Source organism: Podarcis gaigeae (genome assembly GCF_964106915.1).
Source record: "Podarcis gaigeae genome assembly, chromosome: 8".
NCBI lineage: Eukaryota > Metazoa > Chordata > Lepidosauria > Squamata > Lacertidae > Podarcis > Podarcis gaigeae.
In genome coordinates, this window is record NC_139684.1 from 88,902,488 (window position 1) to 88,917,609 (window position 15,122).

The window sequence follows — 15,122 nt, forward strand, 5'->3', positions numbered from 1 at the left end:
ACTGATTTGTAAAAATGTTACTCGGGGAAAATACGAGAGACATTACACATATTTCTGTAAAACAAGAAAATCTTTAATTAAAAAAACAAACTTCAAGAAAAGAATTCTGCCAGTGGTGTCTGAAGCCAGCTCCCCACAGAGCACGTCCTTGGGCATCCTGACATCTTCTGTCCTTTAGACATGAGCAAGCCAGCGTAGACGTCGCTGAGACAGGAGTGCGCACAGGCTGGGAACGTCGTCTTGGGAGAGCACATCTTATTTTGGAACAATGTCCTGCCGTGTGATCCCAAAACAGCCAAGAGGATGGAGCAACTCCCCAACGAGGAAAGATTGCAGCGTTAGGTTGGCAGGAGCAGGGACAGAGCAACGGGAGCTCACCCCGTCACGGGGATTCGAACTGCCGACCTTCTGATCGGCAAGCCCTAGGCTCTGTGGTTTAAGCCACAGCGCCACCCGCGTCCCGAGATACCACTGTATATATTTTTCCCGTTCTTTGTTGAAGTTTTGATCCTCCTGGTTTCTGATTTTCCCGGGTAATCATGCCATTTCTGTGTAATCCAGTAATTTCATCTGCCAGTCGCACCTAGTATGTATCATGTTGTCTTTCCAGCTCTGGGTAAAACCGGAGAAGTATCTCCCGCTTGGACTACTGCCATGCGCTCTACGTGGGGCAACCTTTGAAGGTGACCCGGAAACTGCAATTAATCCAGAATGCGGCAGCTAGACTGGTGACTGGGAGCAGCCGCCGAGGCCACATAACGCCGGTCCTGAGAGATCTGCATTGGCTCCCAGGATGTTTCCAATCACAATTCAAAGTGTTGGTGCTGACCTTGAAAGCCCTAAACGGCCTCAAAGGCCCAGTATCCCTGAAGGAGCATCTCCCCCCCCCCATCGTTCAGCCCGGACGCTGAGGTCCAGCTCCGAGGGCCTTCTGGCGGTTCCTTCATTGCAAGAAGTGAGGTTACATGGAACCAGGCAGAGGGCCTTCTTGGTAGTGGCGCCCGCCCTGTGGAACGCCCTCCCTTCAGATGTGAAGGAAATAAGCAGCTGTCTTCTCTTTAAAAGACATCTGAAGGCAGCCCTGTTCAGGGAAGTTTTCAATATTTAATGCTGTATTGTTTTTAACACTTGATTGGGAGCCGCCCAGAGTGCCTGGGGAAACTCAGCTAGATGGGTGGGGTATAAATAATAAATTATTATTATATGGCTATGGTCAGAGGCAGAGATGCTTTTGAATCCTAGGTTGCTGGAAACAGAGAGTTTCCCACAAGCCTCTGTTTGGCCGCCGTGAGACAGAGGATGCTGGACTCAATGAGCCTTTGGCCTCATCCAGGAGGCTGTCCTGAGCTTCCGAAATCTTGGCGGATGCTTGCGATGTGATGTGCGTGGCGTCCTTGCATCCTTCTCCTCCTCCATCCGGTCCTCTCCTTTCCATCTCTGCTCCCAGGCTCCATGTTTTGCCCCCTTGCCCTTCCCCACACAGCGTGGTGAAAAGTTCTCATATGGTCCTGGGGACAGGGAGGGCGAGGAGTGGGGAGGAGGGTGATGTCGGTAGAGGCCTCTGCTTTTTCCTCTCTGACCTGCCGCCTCTCTTGAATGAATTCATTGTTTCCCAGACGGAGGGACCTTTTGCTCTCTCCAGGATGGAGTGACGCATCCCATTTCAGTTTACCCAACCCTCTACGGGTTTTTACAAGACTTCCAGGGGACAAGGCTGGAACAAAGGCTGTTGTGTGGGGAGGGCGAGCGAGACGTCCAAGGAGAGCTGCCGGTTTAGCCAAGAACCACCAGTCACACAGAGAGAGATTTTTCTGCCTCCACCACCCACAGACCTCATAGGAACTTAGGAAAATAGGAAACTGCATTATACAGCCAGACCCAAAATTGCGACGCTTCTCGCGCTGGTTTAACCCCTTTCCGTTTTAACAATACAAATTCTGCAAACGCCCTCCCTATCTCTTCAAAATCATTTCTCCTACATATTCCCCGTCTTACCTAAATGGCACATTTTAATTTATCATTAAATTAAATTTCTCAGACTGGCCGCCTGAGAAACAGTTTCTACCCAAATGTGATTTTGGTTTTAAATGCATTGTAAGGAGTCTGTAGGGACGCGGGTGGCGCTGTGGGTTAAACCACTGAGCCTAGGGCTTGCCGATCGGAAGGTCGGCGGTTCGAATCCCTGCGACGGGGTGAGCTCCCGTTGCTCGGTCCCAGCTCCTGCCAACCTAGCAGTTCGAAAGCACGTCAAAGTGCAAGTAGATAAATAGGTACCGCTCTGGCGGGAAGGTAAACCGTGATTCCATGCGCTGCTCTGGTTCGCCAGAAGCGGTTTAGTCCTGCTGGCCACATGAGCCGGAAGCTGTACGCCAGCTCCCTCGGCCAGTAAAGCAAGATGAGCGCCTAACCCCAGAGTCGGCCACAACTGGACCTAATGGTCAGGGGTCCCTTTACCTTTTTAAGGAGTCTGTATGGGAGTATATTGTATTTAAAAATGGGGTATCGGAGTTTTTAGGGGGCTAACCAGGTTGGGATAGTTGGGATAGCAGACTTGTTGAGTTTTGAATGTCTGATGTAGATTTTTTTCAATTTCGTTGTTCTGTATGGGACAATGACAATAAAGATTATCGTATTTTATCGTATTGATAGCTATAGCCCAAACCTCTTTGTACCATTCTTCCATTTTATATTCTGCTAGCCCCCACTTCCTTAGCAAAACGATGACAAACCTCTGGTTACGTGAAACGTACTCAATAAACACACAAGACGTAACCGGCTGTACTTTTGAATAAATAAGGTATAATGTCCATTATATCAAATTATAGATTTCAACGGACGTCTCATAAAGTTCAACGGACGAAGCAGAAGATCCAGTGGATCAGTTCATTCTCTAGCTCAGCCTTTCTCAACCTGTGGGTCCCCAGATGTTGTTGAACTACAACTCCCATCACCCCTAGCTAGCAAGGCCAGAGCTCAGGGATGATGGGAGTTGTAGTCTAACAACATCTGGGGACCTACAGGTTGAGAACCGCTGCTCTAGTCAGTTCATGCATAAGGTCCGTACATGTATAAGTGTCTATTCCATCTGTCTGTTCATAGAGTCCAACAATCCACACGAAAGGTTGTTACAGTTCCACAGAATCCTTTCGCAGAGTCTAAGACAAGGATTTCTGGAATATTAGCCTTGTTTCGCCATCCTAGCCTTCATCAGTAGAACAGGCTCATATGTAGTATTACAGGATAGTGGAGCTTATAGCATAGCAGTGGTTGCTGTCAATAAATTTGTGAGCAAGTCCTTTATAGCCTGCGAACCTTCCACCCCATCGTAAATTGATAATAGTGCTACCTCTGGACTTTGGGTCAGGTTTAACCCTGTGATTTCTGTTATCTCCTTAAACACCCATTACCAAAAAAAATGTACATATTTACACCCCCACCACATGTGAACAAAATTCCCTGTTTCCTGGCTGTCCCCTCCAACATAACACCGAATATCTCTTGTGTATTTGATTTATTCTGACGTGTTAAATACCATCTCCAGGTTGTGGTCTTTTGCAGCCCACTCTGAAGATGCCCTCAGAGATTCGAACCTTCTGCATGCAAGCCGGATTCTTGGCCCCTGACCTATACAGTCCTTCCCCATTGCAGGTTGAGACTAAAGAAGGTATTCGGTTCTGAAAAGGTTCAGGGTGCGCAGTAGGGCTGGGTGATAATCTGTTTTTCAATTTCGTGATATATCAGCAGCTAAGGTAAAGGTAAAGGACACCCAGACAGTTAAGTCCAGTCAAAGGCGACTATGGGGTAGCAGCGCTCATCTCACTTTCAGGCCGAGGGAGCTGGCATTTGTCCGCAGACAGCTTTCTGGGTCATGTGGCCAGCAGGACTAAACCACTTCTGGTGCATGGAGGACTGTGATGAGTGCCAGAGCAAATGGAAAAACCGTTTACCTTCCCGCCGGAGTGGTACCTATTTATCTACTTGCACAGGCGTGCTTTTGAACTGCTAGGTTGGCAGGAGCAGGGACCGAGCAACAGGAGCTCACCCCGTTGCGGGGATTCGAACTGCCAACCTTGTGATCAGCAAGTCCTAGGTTTAGACCACAGTGCCACCTGCATCCCTCAGCAGCTAAACATTGTTCTATACATATAGATCACAATGTTTGAAATAAACATCGTGCTATACGGATAAATCACAATGTCTGAAATAAGGATGGAGCTCTGTAGAGCCATGGGCTGGCTTCACGGTTTTTCCCACATTGTGATTTTTTGCACAGCACACACACACACCATTTTTTTTGTGATATATTGCCAGGTCACAAATAATGAAACCATTATCATGTTACTGGCTTCAAATCGATTTTGGACATTATATCACCCAGCCCTGGGACGCGGGTGGCACTGTGGGTTGAACCGCAGAGCCTAGGACTTGCCGATCGGAAGGTCGGCGGTTCGAATCCCCATGACGGGGTGAGCTCCCGTTGCTCAGTCCCTGCTCCTGCCAACCTAGCAGTTTGAAAGCACGTCAAAGTGCAAGTAGATAAATAGGTACCACTCCAGCGGGAAGGTAAACGGCATTTCCGTGTGCTGCTCTGGTTCGCCAAAAGCGGCTCAGTCATGCTGACCACATGACCCGGAAGCTGTACGCCGGCTCCCTCGGCCAATAAAGCGAGAAGAGCGCTGCAACCCCAGAGTCGGCCACGACTGGACCTAATGGTCAGGGGTCCCTTTACCTTTACCTTATCACCCATCCCTAGCATGCGGTGTCCCTAGAAATATACAGTAGAGGAAATGTGTTGGCTGAGAATGGCATTCTGGGGAGGGGAGATGGTAAGCAGCCAGCCCTTTTTAAAATTGTGATGAAGGAGAAAGCAAGTTCACAGGCTAAAAACGTAAGATCAGAACGACACAAAAAAACTCCCACTCCATGCAGTTCCCTGTGAAGTCTTTACAGCTACATGGCGGCCACAGATTCTGGTTTCCTCGCCTTGCCTCTTCCATCTACCATAATTTACTTTTTACTATCGGACGGAATGTACAGCTTCGTATTCTGGCTTTTTATTGCTCACGGATAACCATGTCCCCACTGTACCACTATTCTGCACCATTATATGGTTGGTGGGTCTGTATTCATGGCTCTCAGCACTCTCCTTCCTGGCTTCTGGCACCAATGGGGCCCCTACCCCTTAGCACAGCAGCTGCCTAAGGCCATCTGCAGATTTTTGCTGTCCTGTTGCCGCCCGGGTGCTGCTGTGATCCTTCTGGGTTCCTTCTTTGCCACCCACACCAAGAACGAAGTTACAGATAGGTAGCCGTGTTGGTCTGCCATAGTCAAAACAAAAAATTCCTTCCAGTAGCACCTTAAAGACCAACTAAGTTAGTTCTAGGTATGAGCTTTCGTGTGCATGCACACTTCTTCAGATACACACACTTCTTTCATGCATGCACACGAAAGCTCATACCTAGAACTAACTTAGTTGGTCTTTAAGGTGCTACTGGAAGGAATTTTTTTATTTTGTTTTGACCAAGAACGAAGGACAGCGGTGGCGGTTTCAGAAAACAGAATCCAATTTCCCCTTCAACGTGGATGCTCTCCGCATCCACCAGGACTCCGGTTTCGTTTGGAGTTTCCTGGGAGCCACGCGCCATTCCTGGATCACGTTGTTGGGGCTCAGTTTCTACGTTTGGGTTCCTCTGCGAAACTTTGATTTGAAATTGGCTCGGAGTTTCAGTCTGGTGCTATCGTGGACGACCTTCAATATTTCAATAATAATAATAATAATAATAATAATAATAAATTTTATTTATATCCTGCTCTCCCCGGCCAATAAAATCACAGTAAAAACATAATGGGGGGAAAGAGGGTGGGGTGAAGAAAAGAAAAAACCAATTTAAAATACAGGTTAAAATGCAATTTAAAATGCAGCCTCATTTTAAAGTAGCTGATAAATCAAGACCATAAAGGGAGGGAAACATATGGGCCAGACTGAGTCCAAACCAAAGGCCAGGCGGAACAGCTCCATCTTACAGGCCCTGCGGAAAGATGTCAAGTCCCGCAGGGCCCTGGTCTCTTGTGGCAGAGCTTTCCACCATGTCGGGGCCAGTGCTGAAAAGGCCCTGGCCCTAGTTGAGACCAATCTAACCTCCTTGCGACCTGGGACCTCCAAAGTGTTGTTATTTGTGGACCTTAAGGTCCTCCGTGGGGCAGACCAGGAGAGGCAGTCCTGTAAATTGCTGTTATTGTTGTTGTTATCTATAGCCCTATGTTCTTAAGTATATCTGGTCACTGCGAGAGCAGGATGTTGGGCTCGGTGGGCCTTTGGCCCAATTCAGCACCCAGGCCCTTCTTACGTCCTAATGGAACTTCCAGTTCCAGAGGCAGTCTATCATTCCCAGCTTCACACGTGTATTTCGCCATTGCAAGAACTGGGTGCTGAACGAGCTGATCTCTCGGGCTGTCGCGGTGCATCAAACTGCTGGCGCAGGACATTCAGCGAGCTCCCCCGAAGCCTTTCTAAAAGTTTCCTTCCTTCCTCGCAGGACGGGCGCCGGAGACCACATCACCATGCCCGAGGGAGCCCGCAGGGGCAGCACCAAGAGAGGCGGCAAGGCAGGTACGTATGCAAGCCCACATGCCAGCAGAGATTGTGCAGCCCCAAAGCACCCTGCCTATGGGGCAGCTGGGCCAGGGGGAGCTGCTTCCGTCCCAAACTTTTCCCGATTGGCAAAAGCTGCCTTATTGGAGATCTGTGTCTCTGAACAAGCCCGGCGTGGGTTCCCCTTCCAGAGCCTGAGGCTTTTGAAAAATAAATCCCAACCAAAGTCCGCTCGTCGGTTTTTGAGCCTGTTCATATCTCTCTCTCCCTAGCCGCACGCTTTTTGCAAGCGGCGAAAGCTTTAGATGCAAGATTGTGGTACTTGGGGGGGGGGCGGGAGGGAGGGAGGAAGCAAGCGGAGGAGAATAAGTGTGCGGCCTTTTGCACAACTGCCTCTCCTCCCGGCATCCTTCGCGAGGCAAACCACAGCTTCAAAAGGTGAGAGAGAGAGAGAAGAGAAAGCCACAAAAGGATGTTGAAGAGAGCGAGGAGGTTTTCTATTTTTTGAAAAGCCGGGGAGGCAGAAGGTGAATGCAGAAGACTTGTGGTGAGGTGGGGGGCTAGGAAAAAAGACAGGCCTCCTGTTGAACAGCTCCTTTGCACGTGGGGCAGAGATGGGTCAGGGCAGACGTCCTTTATGGTAGGGGGCTGAGCGTGTAACTTTTTATTTATTTCCAACCTTCTGCGTTCTCTCTTTTCCGTTTCCTCCTGCCCCCCCCCCCCCGGCTAGCAGCACCTCGGCCCTCGTCCGTCTCCTCGCTGAGCGGTCTCGGCTCCAGCATGGCGTCCGACCCCATCTTGGGCAGCTGCACCTCGGTCAACACGGTGTGCTCGGACAGCGACCGCCCGGTCAGCCTCAGCTCCTCGGCATCGTCCGCCTCACTTCCGGACAGCCAGAGTGCCTTCGGCAGCAGCGGGGGGCTGGGGGGCTGCCCCCCGACTTACCCCCAGCACCAGAACGGCAGCGACATCAGCCTGGACCTCACACCGGTGGCCTTGCTGGACAGGCCGGGGGAAGCTCAGACGTGCCCAGGTTGGTCGCCGAGCCCGGGCAGGGCCAGAGAGCGCCGGATGAAGCTGTCTCACCTCGACCGGGTGGTGATGGAGATCGTGGAGACGGAGCAGTCCTACGTCCGGGACCTCAGGAGCATCGTGGAGGTAAGGAAGGAAGGAAGGGCAAACAGGGCTGAGCGCCTGGCCTCCCCTTGCATTTTGATCCTGCCTTTCCGTCCCAGGGGCTTGTTGGCAACAGCCCTGTAAGGTAGGGCGGCAACGTGAAAACAGAGCCTTTTCGGTGGTGGCTCCCCATTTGCAGAATGCTCTCCCTAGGGAGGCTCAGTTGACACACCTTCATTATCTATCTTTAGGCGCCAGGCAGAAAATGTTCCTCTTCAACCAGGCCTTTGGCTGTTAAACAATCCATGGTTGTTGTTTCTTTTAAACTAGGGGGGTATTGTTTTGTTTATTATTATGTTATGTATTTTTGTGTTTCTATGCTGTGTTCGTCAGATGAAGGGTGGTGTGTCAATTTAGTAAACAAAGTTAAATAAGGTAGCTTAGGCTGAAAGGTGGTCAGGCTTGGCTTCATGCTGAGCACATTTGAACCCAGCCTACGTAGAACGCTCCATAGCATGTGGATGGAATATTCCGTATGGTTCTGGTCGCCTTTGCTCAAAAAGGAGTTGGAAAAGGTTCCGCCAAACTGATTGAGGGGATGGAGCGACTCCCCAGTGAGGAAAGGTTGGGGCTTTTTAGTTTAGAGAAAAGAGGCAGCATGACAGAAGCATGTGAAATGATGCACAGCGGGAAGAAAATGCAGAGAGATTTGGGTTTCCCCTCCTTTCTCATAACACTAGAAGCTGAATGCTGGAAGATTCAGGACAGGCCATAAAAAATCCTTTTTCACGCAGCGCAGAGTTAAACTATGGAACTCCCTGCCACAAGAGGCAGTGATGGTTGCCAACCTGGATGGCTTTAAAAGGGGAATAGATGAATTTATGGAGGGGGGAGTGATCACTGGCTGGATCAGGCAAGATCCTGCTTGCAAGTTTCCCACAACGGGCATCCAGTCAGCCTCTGCGAGAACAGAATGCTGGACTTAATAATAATAATAAAAATAAAATTTATTTATACCCCGCCCTCCCCAGCCAAGACCGGGCTCAGGGCGGCTAACACCAAGTATAAAAACAACTGATTAAAATACAACTTAAAAACAAGATTACAACATTAAAATGCATCCTCATTTCAGTAGAAACTCAAATCAAAAACTTTTTGGGGATGAAAACGTCAAATCTTCACCAAGGCCAGCTATCCAGACTGGTCCTACGTGGGCCAGAAAAAAGACAGGGAACTCCCCAAATACGAGTTCCATCACAGAAGGAGAAAGGAAAGAGGGGATCAAGTTGATTCCAAGCCGAAGGCCAGGCGGAACAACTCTGTCTTACAGGCTGAAAGAAATCAGATCCCACAGGGCCCTGGTCTCATGAGACAGAGCGTTTCACCAGGCCAGAGCCATCACTGAAAAGGCCCTGGCTCTGGTTGAGGCTAATCTAGCTTCCTTAGGGCCTGGGACCACTAGGGTGTTGCTATTTATGGACCTTAAGGTCCTCCGTGGGGCATACCCGGAGATGATCCCCCTTTGGCCTGATCCGGCAAACCTCTTCCTATGTTCTTAACCCCAAAGTGCGGGGACAGAGTATTGCGTCCCACCATGCAAAAAGCAAACAAACAATAGTAAATAATAAAATTGTTGTCGCTCTCCCTGCGAGAAGTGAAGTTACAGGCAGCCAGGCACAGGGCCTTCTTGGTGGTGGCGCCCGCCCTGTGGAATGCCCTCCCTTCAGAAGTCAAAGAGATAAAGAACTATATGAGTTTCAGAAGACATATGAAGGCAGCCCGTGTGCTGGGAAGTTCCTGTGTTCTTGTTCTGACTTCAGTGTGAGGCGCAGCTAAGGAAATGTAAATTGCACAAAAAACACACAAACCCCAGACCCTCCAAGCGCCCCTATTTTCCAGGGACAGTCCCAAATTTACGGAATCCGTCCCGGTTTCTGATTTGATCCAGGAATGTCCCACGTAAGGCGTTCCTATTTTCATGGGAGAAATGTTGGAGGGTATGGAGTTGTGTGACTCTGCGAGCCAAGGAAATGAGTAACTACACAACCTTTAGAAGACATCTGAAGGCAGCCCTGTATGGGGAAGTGTTTTCATTTAATGCTCAATGTTTTACAGTCATACCTCGGGTTACAGACGCTTTGGGTTTTGTGATTTCGGGTTGGACACTGCGCCGAACCCCGAAGTACCGGAATTGGTTACTTCCGGCTTTCAGCACTTGCGCATGCGCAGAAGTGCTAAATCGCACTTTGCGGATGCGCAGAAGCGCGGAATCACGACCGCGCTGTGGGTTGTGAACGTGCTTCCCGCACGGATCACGTTCTCAACCCGAGCGCCCACTGGATTATGTTTTTATATGTGTTGCAAGCCACCCAGAGTGGTTGGGGAAACCCAGCCGGATGGGCAGGGTATAAATAACAAAATAATATTATTATTATAAACCGTAAGAGAAAGACACGGTGACGTGCCAATGTCAAGCCAAGCCTCCCTTTTTCCTGGTGTGTATCGTGGATTTGGCGCATCTTAAATCCAAAGAAATGGAGGCAGTGAGAGATTTTACTTTTTTGGGCTCCATGATCACTGCAGATGGAGACACCAGCCACAAAATTAAAAGACGCCTGCTTCTGGGGAGAAAAGCAATGACAAACCTGGACAGCATCTTAAAAAGCAGAGACATCACCTTGCCAACAAAGGTCTGTTATAGGTAAAGCTCTGGTTTTCCCAGTACTGATGTATGGAAGTGAGAGCTGGACCATAAAGAAGGCTGATCGCTGAAGAATGAATGCTTTTGAATTATGGTGCTGGAGGAAACTCTTGAGAGTCCCATGGACTGCAAGAAGATCAAACCTCTCCATTCTGAAGGAAATCAGTCCTGAGTGCTCCCTGGAAGGACAGATCCTGAAGCTGAGGCTGCAAGACTTTGGCCACCTCATGAGAAGAGAAGACTCCCTGGAAAAGACCCTGATGTTGGGAAAGATGGAGGGCACAAGGAGAAGGGGGCGACAGAGGACGAGATGGTGGGACAGTGTTCTCGAAGCTGCCAGCATGAGTTTGACCAAACTGCGGGAGGCAGTGGAAGACAGGGGTGCATGGCGTGGTCTGGTCCAGGGGGTCACGAAGAGGTGGACACAACTAAACGACTAAACAACAACAAATTCAAAGCATAGGAAATATAATTCCACCAGATGACATAATAAGCATCTGGATCCTCCCCAGAAACATTTAGTTGATGCGTAATTTCCCCCGCAGTGGCCAAAGACCGTAAACTCTTACGCCACACACCCCAGTGCAGACTTTTTCCGGTTTCTCGTTGCTGGGCTGTTGAAATCCTGGCTGCATCTAACACCCACGCTCTTTGCAGCGAGAAGCTTTCTTGTTGCCCGTCCACATATTCAGTAATCTGGGGAAGCCCAGGCAGGTGATGTCTTTTAAGATCCACCGTCTTAAGGAAGCCGTTCGTTCCTCCCTTTCCCTGGCCTGTTTGCATTCTGCTTTTCAGAAGAGCAGGAGTTAACTTGTGCCTTCCTGGCACACCTCCACGGCGGCGTTTAAAATTCAGCGTTTGCTTCGCGGCCAGCCTCAATGACATAAATTAACGGGGCGGTTCTTCGCTGTAATGTGTGAGAAAGCGAACTGCCAGATGTTTCCTGATCCAGTTTTGCAGAGTTTTTGAACCACTGTGTTCTTCTGCTTACCTGTTCCTGGAAACAGCAAGAGAGAGCTCTTGTCTCTGCACCTTGCAAGGTGGGCTTCTCAGAGGCATTTGGCTGTATGATGGTACCTCGGGTTACATACGCTTCAGGTTACAGACTCCGCTAACCCAGAAATAGTACCTCGGGTTAATAACTTTGCTTCAGGATGAGAACAGAAATCATGCTCCAGTGGTGCGGCGGCAGCGGGAGGCCCCATTAGTTAAAGTGGTACCTCAGGTTAAGAACAGTTTCAGGTTAAGAACGGACCTCCGGAACGAATTAAGTACTTAACCCGAGGTACCACTGTAGTCTGATCACACCAGAGCATTTGGGACTTTTTCGTTTGGGGGAAAAGGCAAGCAAGAGAGGGGGGGGGGGTTTCTCCCTCTCCCATAAAACGCTAGAAATGGTGGACGTCCAACAAAGTTGAGAAGATTGAAGGACTACTGCAATGTGCTCTACGTGGGGCTACCTCTGATGGTGACCCAGAAACTACAACTAATCCAGAATGCGGCAGCAAGACTGGGGACAGCCGCTGAGACCCCTTAACACCGGTCCTGAAAGACCTATACAGTGGTACCTCGCAAGACGAAATTAATTCGTTCTGCGAGTTGTTTCGTCTTGCGATTTTTTCGTCGTGCGAAGCGCGAAGCGCGGATTCCCTGGGTATTAACGGTTTTAAGAAAAAGGAAACAAACTCACAAGACGTTTTCGTCTTGCGAAGCAAGCCCATAGGGAAAATCGTCTTGCGAAGCAACTCAGAAAATGAAAAACTCTTTCGTCTTGCGAGTTTTTCGTCTTACGAGGCATTCGTCTTGCGAGGTACCACTGTATTGGCTCCCAGGACATTTCTGAGCACAATTCAAAGTGTTGGTGCTGACCTTTCAAGCCCTAAACGGCCTCGGTCCAGTATACCTGAAGGAGCGTCTCCACCCCCATCATTCTGCCCAGATGCCGAGGTCCAGCTGTGAGAGCCTTCTAGCGGTTCCCTCAATGAGAGAAGTGAAGTTACAGGGAACCAGGCAGAGGGCCTTCTTGGTGGTGGCACCCGTCCTGTGGAACGCCATCCCATCAGATGTCAAGGAAATAAAGAACTATCTGACTTTTAGAAGACATCTGAAGACAGCCCTGTTTAGGGAAGTTTTTAGTGACTGATGTTTAAATGTATTTTTAATATTCTGTTGGAAGCCGCCAAGAGTGGCTGGGGAAACCCAGCCAGATGGGTGGGGTATAAATAATAAATTATTATTATTATTGGCAGGCAAAATAAAATACAGTGGTACCTCGGGTTACATACGCTTCAGGTTACAGACACTTCAGGTTACATACGCTTCAGGTTACAGACTCCGCTAACCCAAAAATAGTACCTCGGGTTAAGAACGTTGCTTCAGGATGAGAACAGAAATTGCGTGGCGGTGGCAGTGGGAGGCCCCATTAGCTAAAGTGGTGTTTCATGTTAAGAACAGTTTCAGGTTAAGAACGGACCTCCGGAACAAATTAAGTTCTTAACCCGAGGTACCACTGTACTTCTTCGTGCAGCACATGGTTAAACTTTGGAACTCCCTGCCTCAGGAAACAACCTAGATAGTTCTAAAACAGGACTGGAGACATATACTGGAGGAACTTAAGGCTATCAACGGCTGCTCCTCATGACGGCAGTGGTCTGCCTCCATGGTCAGAGGCATAAATGCTTCTAAATGCTAGAAACCGCTGAAAGGGGGAGGTCTGTTGGCACCAGGTCCTGTTTGCAGGGTTCCCCAGAGACGCATCTGGTTGGCCACACTGAGAATAGGATGCTGGACTGGATGGGCCCCTGGCCTGAACCTGCGGGCTTTTCTCATGTCCTCGTATTCATAGGGATGCTCTTCAATTCTCTCCCCGAGGCCTGAGCCACAGGCAGTAAGGCCTGGTTGTGGAAGTAAGCTGTGATTTGCACTTTGCACGGGGTTGGTTTGGATGACCCTTGGGGCCCTTCCGACTCTTACGATTCTTGTGTGAACCTTTTCAACCTGGGGGCACAGGGTGGGGGGTGGGTGGAGTTCTGAAACAGAGGGGTGCAGCCTGCTGGGGGGTGTGGACTCTGCAGCCCACTGCGGTCAAGAAACACATATTTAAATTTTCCTTCCTGCCCGTGTGTCACAGGGAAAGGTCCTACCCTCGTCTTCAGGCTGTGAGAGTTTCCTGTGCACAAAAAGGTTTCTTGTTCGGGCAGACATACCCCGCAGCAAAATCAGGCCAGCGTTTTGAAACCCAAGACAGGGCTGTGTACGCTATTCTTCCCTGCTGCATAGAGATTGGCTTTCAGCTGTTGCTCTGCCCACTGAGCACAACTCCCCTTCCCTGAGCAACACTGAATGCTGGAAAAGTAATAATATAATATAATAGAGTCATACCTCATGTTGCATCTGCTTCAGGTTGCATTTTTTTGGGTTACAGATCGCTAAAACCCAGAAGTACCGGAACGGTTTACTTCCGGGTTTCGGCAGTCACGCATGTGCAGAAGTGCTAGATCGCGCTTTGAGCATGCGCAGACACGGGTTGCGAAAGCTGCGGGTTGTGAAAGTCCACTGTATAATATAGTGATACCTTGGGTTACAGACGCTTCAGGTTACAGACTCTGCTAACCCAGAAATAGTACCTGGGGTTAAGAACTTTGCTTCAGGATGAGAACAGAAATCGCGCAGCGGCGGTGAGAGGCCCCATTTGCTAAAGTGGTACCTCAGGTTAAGAACAGTTTCAGGTTAAGAACGGACCTCCGGAACGAATTAAGACATACTCTGGTCCATGGGGTCACGAAGATGCGGACACGACTAAACGACTAAACAACAACAATAATATTTAATGCTGTATTGTTTTTAACACTTGATTGGGAGCCGCCCAGAGTGGCTGGGGAAACTCAGCCAGGTGGGCGGGGAATAAATAATAAATTATTATTATTATTATAACAAAATAGATGACTTTAAAAGAGGATTGAGCAAATTCATGGGGGAGCAGCCTATCGACGGCTGCCAGCCGCAGCAGCCAAGCACTGTTTCTGAATGCCAATTCCTGGAGGTCCCAGGGGCTCCCAATCAAGTGTTAAAAACGATACAGCATTAAATATTAAAAACTTCCCTGAACAGGGCCGCCTTCAGATGTCTTTTAAAAAGAAGATAGCTGCTTATTTCCTTCACATCTGAAGGGAGGGCGTTCTACAGGGCGGGCGCCACTACTAAGAAGGCCCTCTGCCTAGTTCCCTGTAACCTCACTTCTCGCAATGAGGGAACCGCCAGAAGGCCCTCGGCACTGGACCTCAGTGTCCAGGCAGAATGATGGAGGTGGAGAAGCTCCTTCAGGTATACTGGGCTGAAGCCATTTAGGGTTTTAAAGGTCACCACCAACACTTTGAATTGTGCTCGGAAACGTACTGGGAGCCAGTGTAGGTCTTTCAAGACTGGTCTTATATGGTCCTGGCAGCCGCTCCCAGTTACCAGTCTAGCTGCCGCATTCTGGATTAATTGCAGTTTCCGGGTCACCTTCAAAGGGAGCCCCACGTAGAGCGCATTGCAGTAGTCCAAACAGGAGCATGCACCACTCTGGCGAGACAGCCTGCGGGCACGTAGGGTCTCATCCTGCATACCAGATGGAGCTGGGAGACAGCTGCCCTGGACACAGAACTGACCTGTGCTTCCATGGTCAGCTGTGAGTCCAAAATGACTCCCAGGCTGCGTACCTGGTCCTTCAGG

The 15,122-nt window shown here is 49.5% G+C and overlaps 1 protein-coding gene across 2 annotated transcripts in view; it reads left to right on the forward strand.

Annotated features, from left to right (window-relative positions):
- The window catches only part of PLEKHG2 (pleckstrin homology and RhoGEF domain containing G2), a 76,522-nt gene that overhangs the window by 17,133 nt on the left and 44,267 nt on the right, over nt 1–15,122 (forward strand). The window contains exons 2-3 of one of the 2 annotated variants that reach the window (XM_083753587.1): nt 6,537–6,610; nt 7,323–7,750. In XM_083753587.1, the coding sequence (XP_083609713.1) occupies nt 6,562–6,610; nt 7,323–7,750 (477 nt within the window). In that variant the 5' untranslated portion in view covers nt 6,537–6,561. The remainder of the gene's footprint in view (nt 1–6,536; nt 6,611–7,322; nt 7,751–15,122) is intronic. The other variant, XM_083753588.1, reaches the window with a different exon arrangement.